The sequence below is a fragment of the Ambystoma mexicanum genome, chromosome 3q (assembly GCF_040938575.1).
Source record: "Ambystoma mexicanum isolate Mex_15411 chromosome 3q, UKY_AmexF1_1, whole genome shotgun sequence".
Classification (NCBI taxonomy): Eukaryota; Metazoa; Chordata; class Amphibia; order Caudata; family Ambystomatidae; genus Ambystoma; species Ambystoma mexicanum.
In genome coordinates this window covers 21,488,958-21,509,451 of record NC_090926.1, presented here as the reverse complement: position 1 = coordinate 21,509,451, position 20,494 = coordinate 21,488,958, and the positions used below count along the sequence as shown (strand labels likewise).

The 20,494-nt window shown below is 45.2% G+C and overlaps 1 protein-coding gene across 2 annotated transcripts in view; it reads left to right on the top strand.

The window, feature by feature from the left end:
* GTPBP1 (GTP binding protein 1) overlaps positions 1 to 11,615 on the top strand; it is a 743,996-nt gene extending 732,381 nt beyond the window's left edge. For both annotated transcript variants that reach the window (XM_069652964.1, XM_069652965.1), the window contains one exon: positions 9,224 to 11,615. In XM_069652964.1, coding sequence (XP_069509065.1) covers positions 9,224 to 9,316 — 93 coding nt within the window. In that variant the 3' untranslated portion in view covers positions 9,317 to 11,615. The remainder of the gene's footprint in view (positions 1 to 9,223) is intronic.
* Positions 11,616 to 20,494: the final 8,879 nt, after the last annotated feature.

Below are 20,494 nucleotides of genomic sequence, written 5' to 3'. Positions count from 1 at the left end.
CAGGGCACGCTCTCCTAAGCAAGTCCTGAATCATCTGTCAGTCACCTGCCATTCCCTCCACAAGCTGGGCTTCTCCCTCAACTTAAAGAAGTCCCATTTGACACCAACTCAGAGGCTGCAGTACATCGGAGCTGTGCTCGACACGTCCCTGGGGCAGTGTTTTCCTCCCCCAGGTGAGGGCTCATCACATTCAGCAGATGGTGCACAAGTTTCAGCTTGCCCAGAGTCTCCCAGCGTTTGAGTTCTTGAGATTGCTCGGCCTCATGGCATCCTGCATTCTTCTGGTGCCAGAGGCCAGGTTAAGGATAAGATCTTTGCAATGGGTGTTAGTGAGAATTCTCTGCTTAGGTTGAATTTCCTAACCTAGTGAGTCCCCCACCCCAGCAGCTTTGCTGGATTTTTGGGGTTTATTTTTTTCTCCTGCCAAGAGTGAGGCTCTTTTACCCTCACTCTTGGGCATGATTTGAGTGTGTTTCTTTGACTCGAGATGTGTTTAATGGGCTATGGGGTCTTTTACTCCATAGGGCTTCATGTGTTTTTGTGATGTGTTACACTGCACCCTCAATGCAGTGACACAGGGTTGTCATAGTGACCCCACAGTATAGACTCCATACCCTGGGACTGACTACTGTCTTCGAGGGCATGTAAAGTTAACATTGACTGTACTAGTCTCAAATTCTGAACAGAACCAGCACAAACCATCATATTGTGGGCGTACTGGCCGGGGCAATTCGATTGCCCCGGGGTCTGTTAATCGAGGGGGCACGTCTCCGTCCCCCCTGATCGAGTTTAGGCTGGTGGCAGTGAATACTACTTGTTATATTCAACCGCAAATATATCTCTATGGGATTTCCCATTGTTCGACGCTACCAACTTTAATTATTTAATTCCTATAGCCTCGAACATACCGCCGGTTTATTTATTTAATATTAATTCTCCGGTTGGTATTTTTTGCCAGAACTTGGTTCTAAAATGGCGCTTGTATTCGCTTCTGTGACTCCAACCCAAGTTGCGCCCTTTGTTCCACTTTTTGGCAGGCTTCTCCACAGAAGCCCTCCAAAGTGGTGCCACTCTGTCTGGGGTACTTAGGAGGGGTGGAGGGGGATTTAGGCACCCTGGACTGAGTTGCCTAGGCAACTCAAGTCGCACTCCGTCCTGATTGGCCCAAGTGATGAGCCGGCCGGCTCACCACTTAGCATGTTTGAGTGACAGCTAGGCTGAGTGAATGGGGGTTTTCAGCATAAAAGCAGGGCTTTGGGGACTGGGACTTTAGAAGTCGCTACAGGACCTAAGAATCCGACGAGGGAGAAGCTGAGCCGACCTGCTACGACGACACCACCGGTGGAGCCCTGCTGAACCGTCTCACCACTTTTACCAACGACAGAGGAGATCTCCAGCCAGAGTCTTCTTCCTTCGACTGGTGGGGATAACCAGTCTGCTTCCTTTTTCGCTTCCTGGAGCATCTCGTGGCCGCCTTGCCTGTGCCAAGCACCCCGGCAACCGGGATACCACGTTTCACCCCTACCGCGAATCAAAGGGTAGTACCTTTAACCGGAAAACTCTGCGGCTGGTTTCTTCCCTGGCAGTGCAACGACCTTCATCTTTCCTCCGCGTCGAGATCTTCTCTTCTTCTGGACGACGCTGCAACTTGCACCCGCTGCCAGGAACAACTGCCCCCGCTGGAGGATCCTTTCCACATAAGGTACCGTGTTCCGCCTGGCTTCCCTTGAAACCGACTGTACGGGGTAGATTTAGCCCCCGGCTTTCGAACCTGGGTTAGCCTGGGACACCCTGGCTAAACTTTTCTGAGCCTAACTAAAACCTTTCTGAACTCCCTGCAAGACTTTTTAAGCCTGTTGTCATTGTGTGAACTTGGGTGCATTTGTGCCCTGCTCCCTCCAAGAGTGGGCCCGGCCTATGGACTTTGGCTCACAAGTAACTTTTGACTTTCCTGCCTTGCTTAAGAGTTCCGAAGTATTAGTGTGGTGTATTTTCCTACATTCTGCCTTTTTCCCTCCCTTTTTCGTTAACTTATTGGAGTGCCAGCCATAGTTAAGCGCTCACCTCTGTCTGGAAATAAGTGGTGTTAACTAAGACTTGTCTGATAAGGAATAAGGGATGTATATATAATAGTAACTGTGTTGAGAGTGATTTACAATAATAGTGCTGGAGTGTTTCAATCATTGTGTTTTTAAATAAATAATGATATACCTTGATACCAAAGCTCTGGTCAGTGTTTGCTTGTGCTATTGTGTCTGGGTGCCTATTGTGTATACTTTGCATACTGCCTGACTCTTCTTGAGGGAAGTCTGACTGCTCAGCCACAGCTACCAGGTAAATCTGGGTGGTACAGACTGCTACCAAGTGGGTTTACTGCTAACACCTGCAGTCCTAAATCTTTTGCAGTGTTCCCAAAGGGAACTGCACAGGTTTCTGCCTTACAATGGGCACTCAAGCTCCAGTGGTCTCAGTCCTCCAGCAGGTTGTCGGACCCTGTTCAGGTGCCGTCCTCAGTCGCCCAGGACCTTCTGTGGTGGGCTGTCGAAGACATTCTGATGAAGAGGGCTCTTTTGGCTGCCCTGCCCGGAGGTGACGATTGTGACGGACGCATCCCTCACGGGATGGGGAGCTCATGCCAACGAGTTGACAGTAAGCGGCCGTTAGTCTCCGTCGGAGTCCAGACTCCATATCAATCTGTTGGAGCTGAGGGCCGCCAGGCTAGCCCTGAAGGCTTTTCTGCCGACCGTGCGAGGGAAGAATGTCCTGATCCTGACGGACAACACGGTGGCCATGCACTACCTCAACAAAAAGGGGGGGCAGGGTCACTTCCTCTGTGCAGGGAGGCGATGCAGCTCTGGTTCTGGGCAATCCAAGTTTCGATCCTGGCAGTTCATCTGGCCGGAGACAAAAACGAGACGGCGGACGCTCTGAGCAGGCAGAGCGTGATCTCTCATGAGTGGGAGTTGGCTCAGGAGAGTCTCCTGGAGATCTTCGCCCTTTGGGGGACCCCTCAAGTGGATCTCTTCCCCTCAAGTGTCAACCGGAAGTGCGAGAGGTTCTGCTTGCGGGAATTTCCTCCAAAAGGAGCCCTGGGAGACGCGTTTGTGGTGGAGTGGTCATTCCCACTGCTGTACGCGTTTCCTGCAGTCCCCGGCATCCCGCAAGTACTGCAGAGGTTACGGAGGTTCGGTTCCCGGATGATCCTCATTGCTCCGGCGTAGGCCCGGAGGACGTGGTACCCGCACCTTCTCGACTTGTCCATCTGCCCTCCACGTCGTCTTCCCTACCGAGACGATCTGCTCTCACGGGAGGGGGATCAGGTTCTCCATCCAGAGGTCAAATCCCTCAACCTTCACGCTTGGTTTCTGAAAGGTTGAGGTATAAGGATTGGGACCTCCCTGAAGACGTGATGGAGGTGTTGCTCTCGGCCAGACAGCCCGCAACAAAGTCCCTGTACCGTTGCCATTGGCGTAAGTTCTGCGACTGGTGCAGGGTTAAGAATGTGGATCCTTTTGCATGTGACATTCCCATGGTTCTGTCTTTTTGCTTTCTTTGGCCCACAGGGGCTTGCAAGTAGGTACCGTTAAAGGTTACCTGGCGGCGCTGTCCATATTTAAGCGCTTGTCTGATGAGTGTTCCTATTTTAAAATTCCTTTAATTTCTCAGTTTCTGAAAGGGCTCACTAATGTGTTCCCTCCGTCACCTTTCCAGGTGCCCGGTTGGGATTTGAACCTTGTTCTCAAGTTTCTGATGGGTGCTCCGTTTGAGCCTTTGCATTCATGCCCTTTGAGACTGTGAACTCTTAAAACTATTTTTGGTTGCAGTCACTTCCGCTCGCAGAGCGAGTGAGTTACAGGCACTTTCAGTTAAGCCACCCTTCACTATGTTTCATAAGGACAGGATTGTCCTTAGCGTACGTCCTTCCTTTCTTCCGAAGGTGGTGTCGGAATTTCATTTAGGCCAGAAGGTTGTTCTTCTGGCATTTTATTCTCCTCCACATCCTGGTAAGGAAGAGGAGAGGCTCCATAGGCTTGATCCTAGAAGAGCGTTAAGCTTTTATATTTCATGCATGTCCCGGGTCAGAGTGGACGATCAACTCTTCATTGGTTACGCTGAAAAGCGTTTGGGACAAGCTGTGGTCGAAACAGACTTTGTCTCGCTGGATTATTTTGGCTATCTCTGAGTGTTACGACTTGGCGGGTAAGGACCCACCGGTCGGCTTGCGGGCCCATTCTACCAGGGGTATGGCTGCCTCTACTGCCCTACAGAGGGGTGTTCCTATTCGTAACATCTGTGATGCAGCCACCTTGGCTTCGGTACATACTTTTGTACGTCACTACTCCCTTGATTCCATCCGTGGGCAGGATCTGGCCTTTGGCAAGGCGGTCCTTTACTCCGCAATTTGATTGGGCATTCTAAATTTCTGTTTTCTAAATTCTTTTCCCACCTCCTTGCATTGGTAGTGCTTTGGGAGTCTGTCATTGATATGGAATACGTTGGAGGACCCAATCCCCTCGAAGAACAAGTTACTCTCTTACCTGGTAACGTTCTTTCGATGGGATGGTCCGACGACGTATTCCATATCTCTCCCTCCCTGCCTTCCCCGCTACAGAATTTCTTATGCGATTGCAGCTTACGTTTCCGCAATGCTTTGTGTGTCAGACTGGCAGAAGACTGGTGCCACACCTTCTGGGAAAAAAACTACAACTGAGGCTACGTGCGTCCTCGAGGGCGGCGTATCAACGTCATCGATGCAGGACGCAGACGCCGAAGATTTTCCGAAGCAGCACAGCTGTGGTGATTACATGTCATTGATATGGAATACGTCGTCGGACCATCCCATCGAAAGAACGTTACCAGGTAAGAGAGTAACCTGTTCTATTCCCAGTGGGATACTGAGAAGTTGGTCTGTATAATTCAGCCATGACCATCTTTCTCAACGTGGGATGCAGTTACTGTGTTCTGTTAAGATGGCAGCAAGGGTGAAGAGTCTGCTAATCCGTTTACCTTTGAAAGTCTACTTTAGATGTTGTGACACTTAAATGAATGCAGTACTGGTAACCTGTATTATTTATTTTGGCGTTTTCTGTCGCGCTACATGACATCTTCTATCTGCTTGCCACCTTGTAAAAGTGATGGCTCATTAAAATGAAGAAACAGAACATGGCATGTCATGATATCCCATGCAATACCAGTGTATCACAACATGCTAGCATAACAAAAATGGAATTACCCCAGAATAAATGTATGAGGTCAAGAATTTAGCAAAGAATTTGCAAAACTCCTTTAAAAATATGTTTTGGGTTACAAAATAGAATTTGGAAAGGTGATCAAAATTCAAGGTTTGGACAGGTTCAGCGAGGAACGAAGTGGAAGTCCACCAGGTGTGAAGTACAATTTCACGCTATCATTTCTGCCAAAAATTCATTTGTGAACAAAACCATAGACCTTAATTCCTTAACAGCCAACGTTGCAGAACATGTCATTACACACACATTCTCTCTCCTACGTCTTCCCCCTCATCCCACAAATCTCTTCACCTTCCTCTCATATTCCAGAATTGACTTGGTGTGCTACTTTCCAGTACATCTGGATATTGAGCGAATGCAAAGTATGGGAACTTAAAAGTTCCATATTGCAAAACTATGTAGTTTGGTTCTATGTGATATGTCGCCTGCGAAAATGTCGCCAGGTAGGCGATTTTTATTCCTTTTGAAGCCATCCCCCATATTCTAGGATGGGGTCGTATTTATTATTAAATACTCCAGTCCTAGAATATTTGGGCAAAGCACTTGATTTGACTTGGGAGTGCAGATATGGGTACATATTGCCTTTTCCCAGGCGACTTTGTCACTGGATATCTGCAGTTTCTGAACTGGACTGCCTCTACCACAATCCTCTTTTCAAAGAAGATTGTGGGTAAAAGCGTAATCAGATTTTCTGGCGTTCTCTTGGTCCATTTTATGCGGCTGCTCCTAATATTTTTTTCTGGCCTCCCTGGTTTTTGCACTTTACTTTTTTGGCTAGAGGGACTTCTACTTTCTTGGTTCAGCGGCTGATGTCTGCATGTGGCAGATTCACTGCCAACTGGCGGAGACTTAGGGGTGGTATAAGGGGGTCTCCCCATACCACCCCTGGGCCAGAAGGTACCCCCTCCCTCCACCTTGTTTACCCCGACCAGATATCCAAAAAGCAAGGCAAGTAACTTTGTCACACTATGCACAGAGAAACCCTGCAGCCTAGGTATGGATTGATCTTCCTGAACCCTACCCATGGGGTTTAAGGTAGCCCTTCAATGCTTACAATGATTTAAAAAACACTACATTATGCCCACCAGCCCTCATGGGAGGCCATAACCCTCTGAGTTGCTGGTGCCTTGTATTTTCTTGGGCAAGTAACCTTGCCCGGTTTGCTGTGCAAACCCTGCACAATGGTGTCAGTGACAATCTGTGGGATGTGGCCCAGGTACCATTATGGAGCATACCTGCCCACTGACGCAGGTCCCCTAGTTGCTGCTCTTGCTTTAGTAACTTTAACGCAAAGTCAAGTTAGGTTGTGGAATTCCTTTAAAGAAAAGTGACGTGGCCATGTGCATCGTTTGCTACCTTGAGACAAGGAAGCCTGGGGCAAGATCAGCCAAAGCCAGATGTGGCAAGTTTGTGAATAGGATGTCTGGGGTTCAAAGCTGAACCCACTACTCATTTGGTTGCCTGAGAAAGTTGAATGTGGTGAACCCCTTCTGCCCCAGCCTACGATTTAATGGCTGCTAAATTTGAAAGGAATAGCGATTGTGATTGGAGTAAGAGTCTCCACTCAGCTTTCAATATTCCTCAGCTAACATTTGTGAATTGCTGGGAGAAGTCACGAATCGAGGAGAAGAAACATGCATCGGAAGATGACCTGCGGAATCTCTTATGCAGCAACTGCCCAAGAACTCACACTAAAGGTGAAAGGCTGCTGGCATCTGCTGATTACTGGCTTCTCGAATGACCAGTGAGACTGTGAATAGTATGTCCTCCTCTTGACATGGCTGGACCAGCTGAATGACTAGCCTTAAAAACCCCTCTGCTCCTAGAAAACGCTTGGCCTAATATGAAAAAGGAGGACGAGCGGATGACTGATATCTTGTAATAGATACACCCACATGCCTACTGTCCCAAAAGACTATCTGTAATCTAGAAACGTTGGTGTAAATGGGGAAATCCCACACGCACCTGACCAGCACCACTGGGCCCTGGTCTGCACTGCCCGTCTGCGGTAGCTGCACCGGACATCAGCACTGTATCGCAACATTGGGTCACCTCTGTCTTCATTCTTGCATCACTTCTGGTAACTCTGAAGTCGCACTGCCTGAATGCAAGCCCTCTTTTGCAGCACCAGATTAGGTACCACCATACTGGAGAGTCTCTGCCACTGTTGCCATTTGACTTTTCAAACTCTTTGCAAACATGTTGACAGCTTATAGTTGCTTTCGTGTAACTTCAAGTACCATTTCATACTGGCTTTATACATGAGAGAATTTTGTTTTTGTTTTCAAGACTAAACCAGAGTTTGGTTTTAGCAGTCATTCAATCACACTGGAGGAGGGACGATGGGGAACTATAACTCTTCAAACGAAAACTATACTGGATGCATAACTTCACTTTTGGGGATCAGTGGGGCTTCATATTTGCATACATGTGTTAATTTTCAGGAAGACCTATTTGACAAATGCTACTTTCCCTATTTTTAACAGTAGTATAGCATTAGACTGTTTTTCTGTTCATGCAGCCCTGCAGCAAATCAGGAAAAGTTGTATTTTCAGGTTTAACAGTTGATCACAGGTTCAGGATATGAACCACCTACTTTTTCAATTATCAGTTAATCAGTTGTCAGTCACTGAGAAAGAACATGAAAATGCCTGAACAGGCACACATCCTTTTTTGCAGTCCAAGGTGAGATCATTTTGTTTATTCCAAATTTGACACGTTTATTATAATTTCATGTGTCGTCAATATTGCTATGATTTTGTGTTTTACTTAAGCAATTTACTTAGGAGAATTATGTATTGTAAATAATAATTTGGAAATATATTTTTTTAAATCACTAACTACTTCACAATAACTATAGCTTAAATTAAGAGCTGTGGATTCGTGCCTGTTAAATGAGGTGCAGGTAACAATTTAAAAAAGGATGTAATCAGTTATATCCCTAATTCATTTTGGATATCTGCCATCCCGTTCCAACTGGGCATGATGCAAACTGCCCATGATGCACTAAATTTGGTATAATGAGAAACTAAAGGCGGAGTGCCTTTGTGGCAAAAAGTAATATTCTAACTTTTGAGAATTCTAACCACAATGTACTAAGCGCTTATTGTGAACTGCCCACAATATGGAAAATGAGCATAATAGAATCTTGTTATTATGTGCTAAATGGCCCATTGAACTTTGTAATGTATTAGAGTGCTGACCAGTGAAAATACACCTTGTGTATCTTCTAACACCCATCCCGTATGCAGCAGTGCCTCAATCCTATCCATTCTCATACGTGTTACTTGATCAGTGTGTGTTGAAAATGCATAATTGGTCAGATTATTCAGAAAAGTCAAGTGAGTGAGGCTCTCCAACCCCTCTCTACCTTCCTTATGAAGTGACATTGAAATCCTACCAAATGTTTTCAATGGCACTTGGCAAGTAGATATTACAAAAAAAATTACATTCATAGAGTGGGAAAAACCCAGGACCTGCTGAGGTACGAAATGTCAATTTTACAAAATCGAAACATTCTGCATAGGGACTCAAAGTAATTCCGGGACCTCAAAATCCATAAAATGGCTCTGATTCAATCTATTAAAGATATCAGTGCAGCAGTTTTTATGGAAAATGTACTTTCTTCCTGAACATGAGGTTACACCAGAATTCAGATGTTGGGACATTAAAATTGTGTGGGGAATCAACCGCACTTGTCTGTCTCAGATGAGCAAAGGCAATGTGTGCCAACGTGAACGTTGAGAGGTTTAGGTAGCGGGGGGAGGTCAGGGGGTGCTTGAACAAAGTCCTCCACCCCTTTTTTAAATTACTGTATACAAAATTAAATTGCAAGATAATGGTTTGGGGGTGGGGAGAGACATAGTTTGAAGGTCCTAACGTAGCTGGTAAAAGCCATTCTAAAGCATTGTTACTTCTCTGGTTGCTATGTAGTGGCTGTTTCCTCATGCATTCCTTTTTTCTTCCTAATACAGGTAAAGGTGGGAGGCGGAGGCCGACGCCGTGGAGGCCAGCGACACAAAGTAAAATCCCAAGTTGTCTGCATGGCTCCCGCAAGTGGATGTTGAGCTAGTTTCCCTCATTTTCATAATATGGACTAGGACCTCACCAACACCACCATGGGTCTGTGGCAGGCCTCTCTGTGCCACCCTGCAGTCAAGTGTGGCCACCTACTTCAAGAACACTCTCCCTCTACCAGCAACATTTCAGTTCCAGAAAATCAGAGGAGTTACACCTTTGATAAATATTTATGGTGAATCTGAAGTTTCATTTTGGGATGGTTTGGGCTGGTGTTTCTCTTCTTTTCCAAATAAACGCCATCGCCCAGAGCCTCCACCCTAGATTCTCATGCACAGCGGCAAAGCCTGGCTTCTGATGATCGTACATGTTTTTCCTTTTGCTGAAGCTCGCAGATTCTTCTTGCTCTCAGGTCCTGGTGACATCTACTGAAAAAAAGATTTCATTGCTTCATACTCTGTAAAAAGAAGCCTGTTTTTAAATTCCAGTTTTAAATTATGTTTTGATGAAGATTTTGCGTGATGAGCGACCTTGGATCAAAAGGCGCTAAATTAAGCAGAGTCCTTATATGTCCATTCATTTTGCTTTGCAAGGCTAGCCTCTCTGAATGTCTAATCTGCTCCTTTCTTTTCATCATTTATGTTTTAGAATTTTTCATCAAGGGGTTGAAATTTAAGAAATGGCTGCCAATTAGAGAAAAAAAGCAGGTTGAACCCTTTTGCATTTGGAAATGTGAGTAGGGAGGGGACGGCAAGATGTGGCACAATTCCACCAGTGAGTGAACAGACACATCTGACAGCTTCTAGTTGTTGCACCAGCTGCTTAAACCCTTGATTTGTACCTAATTTTGACACCAACCTGTTCCTTAACCTGAGTGTGTCTCAAACTCATAATTAGCCACAGAGTGGCTGTTTAAAAACTCGGGTGATTTGTGCTATCAAAGCATTACGCCCTTGGGTGCCCTGCACATTTCTTCAGTATGGTTAGTTACATCAAATTGGGGGGAAAACAAATTGCACTGAAGAGAGGAAAGAGTTGTTAGAAATGTAAATGAGATCTTTGCAGTTCAGTTTTCTAGTGAAGCATAGGGGGTTGTTGGGGGCTTGTGTTCTTTTCCAGCTTAACTCAAGTGAGCCAATGCCAGTGCTGAAACGCACATGTACTGTCTTAAAAGTGAATATTGTGCTTTTTTTTTGTTTGCATGGTGGCAACGTTTTGCCATCTTTGGTGCCACTCTTGAGCAGTGCAGTAGGTGCCATGTGGTTACCAACCTCACAGAGATACAGATTTGAACCAGAAAATGGGTATTCGGGGTTCAGGTGGTAGTTGTTGCTCCTGTTTTTACACTCTGCCTCCATTCATTAAGACAAATGTGGGGGCAGGGTGTTCAGAGGTAATTGACTCAGGCAAAAACCCCAGTTGGTAGGAATTGTTTACTTCTGACCATTCAGTAAGTTCTCTTTGTAAGATGGTTACAATTATTTGGGGTCAAAGTTTACCGCAAATCACATAGGTCACACATTGTCCCTCTTTGGACATATAAGATAGATGAGGGGTCGGTTTGTGGGGTGCTGTAAGTGGGTGAGTCTCTGTTTCCCCGGAGAAGGGTAGAAAGGGTGAATGCCTGGGAGTAGGCGGCTGATTGTTGGCTCTTAATGGAATGTTTGAGGAAAAACATAGTTTAAACAATGCAGGTTTCTTTTTAAAGGTAGTGACCATTTTAGTTTTATATTTTTGCAACCACAACTAACAGCTCTTGACAGCTTATGAAAAATGTCCGAAGCAAAATATGGTTGAAAGCCAAAATGAGTCTTCTTTCCCTGGGTTGTCTATCAAATGGTTGGCTATGCTGGAGGGATACTTCTTGCATCATTTTGCCTTTTTATGAGACGTGTTCATTCGTTTGTGAAATGGTGTCGCACTTTTTAATTCGATTCTCCCCTGCCCCTTTAGTCCCATCGAATGGATGTAAGAGAGCTTAAACTTCCCCTTCATCATAAAGGATGAGTGATTGCTTGTTCCCTGCCATTAGGTAGATCTTTTTATTTCCACAATTGTACATCTAAAGCTGGATATGTGATATGTGAAGGGTCCTATGTTAATGTGCGGTTGTTCCAGTACCTCGGTCTCCTCTTTACATTTTCGCTGTGCATAATCTGAAGAAAAGACATCCCAACAATATCTTTTTTCCTCATTTCACGGAGACAGCCTTAATTGAGAGAGGATGTATTTTGAAATGATATCCAACAGGCTCAAAATATGGCATTGCAATGTCTGTTATAACTTAGTCACAGAAGAAAGGCTTTTTTTGAGGTCAGCGTAATGTATTGTAATAAAAGGTCTGCTCCACATAGTTGTATGTGTTTTTCATGAGTAGGCCTTCAGTTTTTGTTGTGTTTTGTGGGACAGTCTTTTTTTTCCTCTCCTTTCACACAAACTGTGCTAAACCCCATGCAAGAATGCACAATAATGTATTTGTGTGCATTCATGGCTGGCTGCGTGTTTTATTATGTTTATGTACTCCTAAGTGTACATTTATGCCAAATGTGCTATCGTTTGTGTAAAGCGAGGCAACGTGCTGATTTCAGCCCCCTACACTGTTTAGCTAACTTTGATCCGGTAGATTTGCAGCAACATTTTTATAAACTCGATAGTGATTTGTAGTGAACTTGTTGATACTAGAGACATCCAAAGATTATTTTCGGATGACTTCAATCCTGTGTGATGAAGGGCCATTTCTGTTTCTAGGGGTAACGGACAGCTGGGATGGGTAGTGTGCCTTTAACGTTTAAACACCTTAATGGAAAATACACGCATTTGGCAAAGCAGGTTTGGCCACATCTTAACAGTCATGCAAAATGTGGTGAAATTTAATTATGCTTTTACGGACATAATGAAGGTGTTCAAAACCTTTCTGCATGGACCCAAAAAACGCAGGCTTTGGGAGACCATATGGCAATATTTTATTCTGCTTTGATTTTCGAGAATTTTGGCATACACCTTACCCTTTATACAAAACGGGTGCTCGCAAAGATATATTTACATCTGATCAGGCAAACTCGAGCTGCTCACTTTAAAAAAGCGAACATTAAAGGTATGTGCATAACCCATCAGAAACACACCAGAAGCACGCAGCTCTGGATGCCCACTCTGCACAACACATTGTCTCCAGAGTAGCTAAAACTCGACAGGTTTGTTCTCGCCATTGTGCCATGTCTTATGAAGTAGAAGGTATGGCGTTTGAACCTCCCACTGAAATATCTACAAATATAGAAACACCCACAGACAAATTATCTGGGGGTTGGGGAGGGCTGCGGGAGCTTTTTTTCATATTGTTTATAGCTTGCCGTTAACTAAGTCTGTAAACCTTAAAAATGTTAAGGTTACTAAAATTCCGCTTTATGTTAACCATGTTGCAGAAAAAAATCATGGGATTGGGGAAAAGGAAGACCGTACTCAAAAAGTGTATATAGCCACTGTGCTTCTATCAGCAAAAATGAGAGGCCGGGGGAAATTTCATTGGGATGCTTGCAAGCCACATGTGTGAGGGAGGTGGGAAATTGTTTCTCTGTTGAAGCGCAATGTATTCCTCAGAAAGGCATGGCTTCAAATAACCATTGCAGTTCACAGTACAAGCGGGAATATTTCATTAATTACCACTGAGCTCTTACGCAATATCATTATTCCATTTTAAGTACCACATACTGGCTGCCTCATTTTGCTATAGGCTTTTATTTACCTCCACATCTGTATGCAAATAAAGGTGGAAGTCTATTTGCAGTGTTCCCATTTCAAATATTTTTAAGTCTGCATATGGATGGTACCTGCACTATAAAGAAGACCGTTCGCCTGTGATCAAAATCAAAGGGCACACTTGGGGGGGGCCTGTTGGAATAATATGCAATGGATATATTGAGCGAAGTTTAAAGTTAAGAATGGTTAAAATAAGCAGAAAGCACTAAGTGGCTTGTGAGCTGCAACTCTACGCCAAGCTTCTTAACCATGTTGCAGAAAATAAACTGGACTGAGGGGTGGGGGAGACGCAGTAAACTGTGGCCCTCATTACAAGTTTGGCCGTCCGGTAATAAAGTGCTGATAGCACCATGTACCGGCACTATTACCAGAACGGCCAATTCAGACCCATGTTGCCGAAAGCACCGGTAACACCGCACTCTGCGCTACTGGTGCAGTTAACACGACAGTGGTAGTAGCAGCACCCTCGACACCTGCTGGGACCACCAGCATCATAGGACCACTGTTAAGTTACTGTTATGGTTATAAACTACGGTATGAAAGAGCAACTGTTTACCAACTCGCTCACCTTGACAAGTCGAAGAATCCAAAATGGAAGAGGCAAATGTGGCTGTGAAGATTCCCCAGAGGCAGCCCTAACCCCTCCCCCTACCTGGAAATAGAATAACCAGGGGAGAGGACAGGACCGCCAGGGAAACCCTCTAATGGGAAGAAAACCCTGGATGAGTCTGGAGTCTCGAGGTTCAGGCGGGTGTGGAGAGAGAAGATGTTCCAGAGGTGCTGTAGAAAACTGATGTCCTCTGGGAGGCTTCCTCTGGATACACGAAAGGAAGATAAGAGGGTTAGAATGGAAATGGGAGTTGGAGGTTTAGTAAAGGGCGGAAGGAAGATCCTCTCACTGTTAATAGAGTCTAGAAAGGCTTAGACCTGTAGGATTATGTAGCGTGTTTTTGGAGTGCAGCACCACTGCATGAGATCAATGTATTGCTATAATGCGGTACAACAAGCCATGTGTTGCCGGTGTAACATATGGATATGTAAATGAAGACAGGCTACTCAGAAAAAACACATCATTTTTTTTTCACATTTAAAAATGCACCATTTTTTTTCTCACCTGAAATGCCTCTGTTGCAGGAGACACATTGGAGGATTAATGAACTAATATAATTAACAGTACTAACATGAGCCTAACTTATTAATATCATAATGTGTTCTCCAAGTGCAAAATGAGGCAGGCTGAAAGTCATTTTAAATGGACATTCAGAATTGTTTTTTCCTTTCTTTCTCTGTGCTTTTCATGGTCCTTGCTAAAGAAACAAAACTCGAATAAGCAGGAAATTAGTGGATACAGTTTCTTACTGAAAAGTGAGCTATTTTTTGAAGAAGGAGGGTATGACATGATAGATTTTTATTGGATGCACGTCACATGAAGGGCTGTAACAGAGGTCTCTTGGTGCATCTCGGGGGAGGAAGAAAGGCAGTGGACATTTATACACAGCTTCGGTGAGGACTTGGCGGGAGTTGCTTTGGGGATGCCTGATTGAGGGGCGTCGTTCCAGTGTACTGCTGACCTTCACAGGCTGGAGATTCCAGTCAATTGGCACTGGCTTGAGGACCAAAGAGTGCAGATTGGAACTGCATGTCCTTGCCGGGTGCTCTAAAAGGAAGCCCTGAGCCATTTAAAGAAAGCGACCTGTCCAGAGAGTTTGCGTGCTGATCTGCTACAATTTTGCTGGTAATTATCTTAGACAAAGCGAGATTGCGGTGTGTGAATGAAAGCTATTTCAGTCAGGCGGCATAGCGATAGCTGCATTCTAATGTTGCTATTCAGAAATGCAAGTCAACTGATGCACTGTTCTTTTTATTGTTGCAAAGAATCTAATGAAATGCCATGTATTTTGCAATTGCTTCTCTTATGTTCATTCTAGAAAAGACTGCCTCGCAAAACTGGTAATGTATGATTTTTTTAAATGAAACTGATGTAAATCACAATCCGTGTAAAGGCTTCGATTTGCTTCTGGTTTTCTCTGGTACAGTTAGCCCGTATCACCTGATAAAAGGGGAGGTTATCAGGTAATATATGCCAAGCATCCCATGTGGAAAAAGTTATGTTATGAGTAATTATAAATAGCTGTGTGCGTGGTTCCACCCAGTGTATGTGTGTGTGAGACGTCTGAGTGGAACACAATCTGATAGTCTGTTGGACGTACATGAGTCAGTTGAGAAAGAGGCCTCTGGAAATAGTTTCACTAATGTAAATAAATTAGTGATTATACCACGTTATTGTGAATACTTTATGGAAGCATAGCTCACTGGTGTAGATAAATCAGTGATAACAGCCATAAGTGGCACTCCATATGAAAATGTGGCGTTCTTGAATAATGTAGAAGCCTGAGGCCTCTAGAGATCACAGGAACAGTCTAAACAAAAGAAAGGGGTTTTGTATGTTGGGGCCACAAATAAAACAAAGAAATTATGCTCATCACTATACCACAACAAAAAGCATACCAACTAAATGGATCTGGGTACTGAAATAATGCGTAGCCACGATACCATTATAATACCAAACCCAATCTGAATGCAAGGAGTGATTATTGCTAAATTACTTTTATTCTTGGTGGTAAGAAAATATTGCTAGGCCCCAAATCTACACAAAACACCCTACAGACTTGACAAAATGGGTACTCGAAAGGTTTGCAGGTAAGTTACAAGAACTCTATAAGAACAGATAGGTAAGTGTTTTGATTGAAACAAAGAACGGGGAGTTCAAAGGAAACAGGGCTTCACCTCGTGGGTTTCTGGGAGGAAATGAAAGCCGGAGAGACTTCAGTCGAATCGGCTGGAAAATGATGGATAAGCTGGACTGATCTGCACTCGCAAGGAATGGGGGCTGAGTAGAGCAACTGCAGAAAAGGACTGAGAAACAAAGAATCGGAAGAGTAAGAAAAGATTAGTATGGAATTTTCTGCAAATAGGCAAGAAAGGCGAGAGCGAACTCACGGAGTGTCAGTAGCAGAAGCGACGCAAAGATCCGTAGGCTTCGAGTCCAGAAATAGAGTCACGTGAGCGTTCTGCCACGTCTCGCAGGGACGTGGGAAGACTGAACCGCTGCCGTCTGCTCGAAGGTCTCTATGGGCGTCCATCTTGGAACTGCTCCTCCAAAGAATACCACTCAAGCGGGCACGTGTACCGTATAACTGGGTACGAGCCCATAGTGACCATTTACAGCCATGTGTAACAACCACAGGCACATTACGAGCATGGATATCGCTGTACTACCGGTAGGACAATACCAGTAATACTGGAAAATCCATGCCGGAAACACTGAGACTGCGGATCAGGCATTAAATGGGCTCAGGTGGGGCTAATGAGGCCATAGGTGCACCAATTCCCCCCAGGTGTACCCAGCACAACCAGGAACGGTAGAAAAGGTCCACACCCACACCAATAACACTCCCCAACACAACCATGCTGCCTCTCTCAATGGAGGCGCTGCAGGCTATAATGCAGCTGAATGAGCTGGAGCAGCACCATTGGCGATAGGAGGCCAGGGAGGGTGGGGGAGGATGATGATGGCTGGGATGCAAGTGGTGAGGTGGAGGTGAGCTGTCATACCTTGCACAAGGGCCACACCCTGGGCCCTGACAGATGACCAGATACAGACCTTGTACCGGCTAAACAGGGAGACAATACATGAACTACTGAATCCTAATCCAGGGCGGCATAGGAAGCAAGATCGGCATCCGGACAGCCATACTACTGCTATTGAAGCTGGTATCGGTTCTGCAATTCCTTGCCACAGGCACGTTCCAGCACTCTGGAGAAGCCAGGCTGCGATATGCTATGCAGCAGGCCCCCAGAGTGCTGGTGCAGGTGGGCCAGCACATCGCTCTCCCAACCACCCTAGCAGAGGGAAATGTCACTTATTTATTTACATACGTATAGCTGAGTGGCTTTGTATATATAAAACAATGAAATACAATATACACAAGTGATTAAAATGCGATGACATATACAACATAAAACAATAGCAGCATTTCAAAAGTGAACTTCTTTGTCCTTTTATCGACTTGGATAGATACGTTGCCAGTCAGTCTTAAGAAAGAGATGCTATTAAAATCAGCATCGGAGGATAGTAAAATTTCAACACAATTCAGATAAAACATCACCATATAAAATATTAAATTGGAATTAAGACCATCTAAAAAAGTCAGGCCAAAGCCAGGAAATTCAGTGCAGTTGAATTAATTGCTATAAGCTTTCAAGTAACTTTCACGGATCAAGGATAGGCTTTCCCATGTGATAAGCAGATGTTCAAGGGTTTCTATGACGCTTGTACCACATAGGCGGCATATGCGCTCAAGGCGTGGGATATTGTCTCATAACTGAGCTTTTCGGAAATGCAGCACGTTCGGCGGGTTTAACCAGTCTTCGGGTAATCTAATCGCAAAAAGGGCTGCTATGGCTTTTAGTATATTATGTTCTTTGCTTATCATACACAATTTGAGTTTCAATTTGGATCTCACCAGATAGGTGTCACGCACCCGTGTGAGCGACATACACCCCCTTTTCCATTCAGATTATGCCGTTAACAGCAAGCCCATAGTACCCATAGAGTGGGTATTGTCAATTTCGACATAGGCTTGTATGTAATCTACCCATGTTGTTCTGTTATTTAGAATGCGGAGGTGTTCGTATGACCTACCTGCTTTGAGGTAGAAATCGTGCTGAACCCCTTTCAGCTCGCATTCGAGATATAAATATTCGATTGGCAGTGCATGGGGCATACGGAAAAGTTTACGAAGTGCTAAACTGTCAAAGAAGTTGAATTGAGATATTTAGCGGTGTCCCCAGACCTTAATTGCATAATACAATATTGCAAGTACCTTTGCCTAATGAAGTGTTGGCACAGTTGCAATGGAATATCCTCCCTGCCGTCGAACGAAAATGCTGATTGCTTTATTACATTTTGCTTTGGTTTCAGAACAATTCAAAGTATTCTGAATGTGGACCCCTAAATATTTATATGCAGTCACACATTCAAGAGGGCTTCCTTTGAGTTTGCATGTAAGACTCTTACTAGGTTGGCGGGCAGATGAAAAAATCATGGTCTTTGTTTTCCCGATATTAATGGTCATGCCGTTGAGGTCAGAAAAATCACTCAAGGCGTTGATCAAGGCTTGTAGTCCCCTTAGGGTAGTCTATTAAGAGAATGTCATCCGCATGGGCCAACCAGCTGGTCCGATGATGAACGACTTTCACCGGGTTAGTAGGCAGGTTTGTGAAGGCAGACGGTAAATCTGCCAGGTGCAGGTTAAAAAGAGTTGCAGCCACTATGCAGCCCTGCTTAACGCCACGATATGTTGGTATGGATTTTGATAATTTCCCTTTGGCATCCAATCGAATGCGTATCGTGGTCTCAGAGTATAGCAGCATTAACATGCGGAGGAGGCCTGGTGGTATATTCCATTGCATCAATTTCTTCCACAGTTTATTCTGATCTATTGAGTCAAACGCTGCAGAAAAATCAATGAAAGAGCAGTAGACAGTGCTCTTTCTCCGTAGCCAAGCATATTCAACAGAGGATACGAGTATCAAGAGGTTATAGGTGGTAGAGGCTTTTTTAATAAAGCCCATCTGGTTAGACGTTAAGATGCGATATTCAGCTATGCATTGGTTTAATTCCTTCAATAGTACCTTTGCGAAAATCTTGGCCGTGATGTCGAGCATAGCTAGTAGTTGGTAGTTGTTTGGAAGAGCCACTAAGGCCCGCTTCTATGCGCTTGCAGGCATGCCAATGTGCTTGTGGATTGGACTGCACACATGTTGAGCTGTTGCCCTCCCACACCACAGAGGTGGTGTACAGAAACCAGAAGCAGTACCATTCCTCTGGCGGTGACCTGACATCAAGCACTGCTGCGCCCAGATCCCAGGGTCAACCCACGACTCCATGGTTCTGCGGAGCAGCACCGTGCCAGCATATATGGCGCGGCACAGAGGGCAAAGGACCTGGATGTTGGGTGAGTACCTGGACAAGTACACACACATGTCTGCATGGGTCACAGGCCAAAGCGGCGGGGGGCATGACACAAATGTATATCCCACAACCACCATGCATTAGCGGGAACAACCAGCTCATGCCCAATTCTCAGTCCACAATACACTGGTGTATCATCAGACTGTTGTTCTGTCAGTCAGTGCCAATAACATACCTAAGCCATGAGGACGAAAACAGGCAACACACTACAAGTCCTGCAGTACATTGTCCCACCCAGGCCCATGAGAGCATGTTCTTGCGAGGTGCATGCATGCATGCATACACTGTTTGTGTAGAACCCTCAGTCACAGGCACACCAATGCCGTGCACCATCTGCCATGCATGTCCATAGTCAATGTGAACGGCAAAGGGCCTCATGTAGTGCACTATTGCCACTTGTGTAAACACTTGGTGCTCAAGTGTGACTGCAATCTGACAAGCATGGGGTGGTAAGTCAGTGGGATTGAATGGGAGATGAATAAAAGCGTCCATGTAGTGCCATTGCCAGCTACTGTGATGCCAAACAGGTAATGTATATTCTGGGCCTACTGTGCATGTAAGACGCCATGCTACGTTGATGCATGCCGGTGAATGTCCAGACCGCAGTGCGAGTGTCATGTAGTGTGTGCAGACACTTTTGGGTGGTGGCATGGCAATTACCACACCATTCCCTGGGGATATGCATGCATGGCATGTCGGTGGCTAGTGTAGTTCCACCCACAGCATTCCATCCCAGGGAGTACAACACAGCACAGTATGGATGAGACACATCAGCTGTCCCACGGTGTAGCACAGTTTATGACGCACATACTTACCACGGTCCAAGATGCATGATGAAGCAAGAAATACACAAACTTGCTATGAGAACAACAGTCCTGCAACATGCAGGCCATGGCTCACCTTGTGTTTCCCCCCTCCCTTGCAGGTGATTCCGGGTATCTGCTACTGCCCTGGCTAATGACCCCTGTGAGGGATCCGCAGATGCCAGAGGGGATGGCATACAATCCTACCTATGCGCGGACCAGGGAAACCATTGAGCAGATGTTTTGGAGTGTTGAAGGCACGTTTCTGATGCCTACACCGGTCAGGGGGTGCACTTAAGTACAGGCTAGAGAAGGTCGGCAGATAGTCCTGGTCTGTGCAATGTTGCATAACATCTGCATCAGACTAAACCTACCCCTTCCCCCAGACATGGACATGCCACCACCAGAGGGCAGAGATGATGATGGCGATGCAGGACCATCCAGGCACATGCACATGGAAGCCAGCGAAGGGCGTAATTGTCCAACAATAACTCAGACAACTTCTTCTGAGGCATCCACACTGTGCAAAACCCATGCTACATTACTGCATTCGATGTGCTCACTTAATAAATTCCGTAACATTAATAAGGACTGTCCACTCATTGCTGCAATTGTTGAATGGAATGTATTGCAAT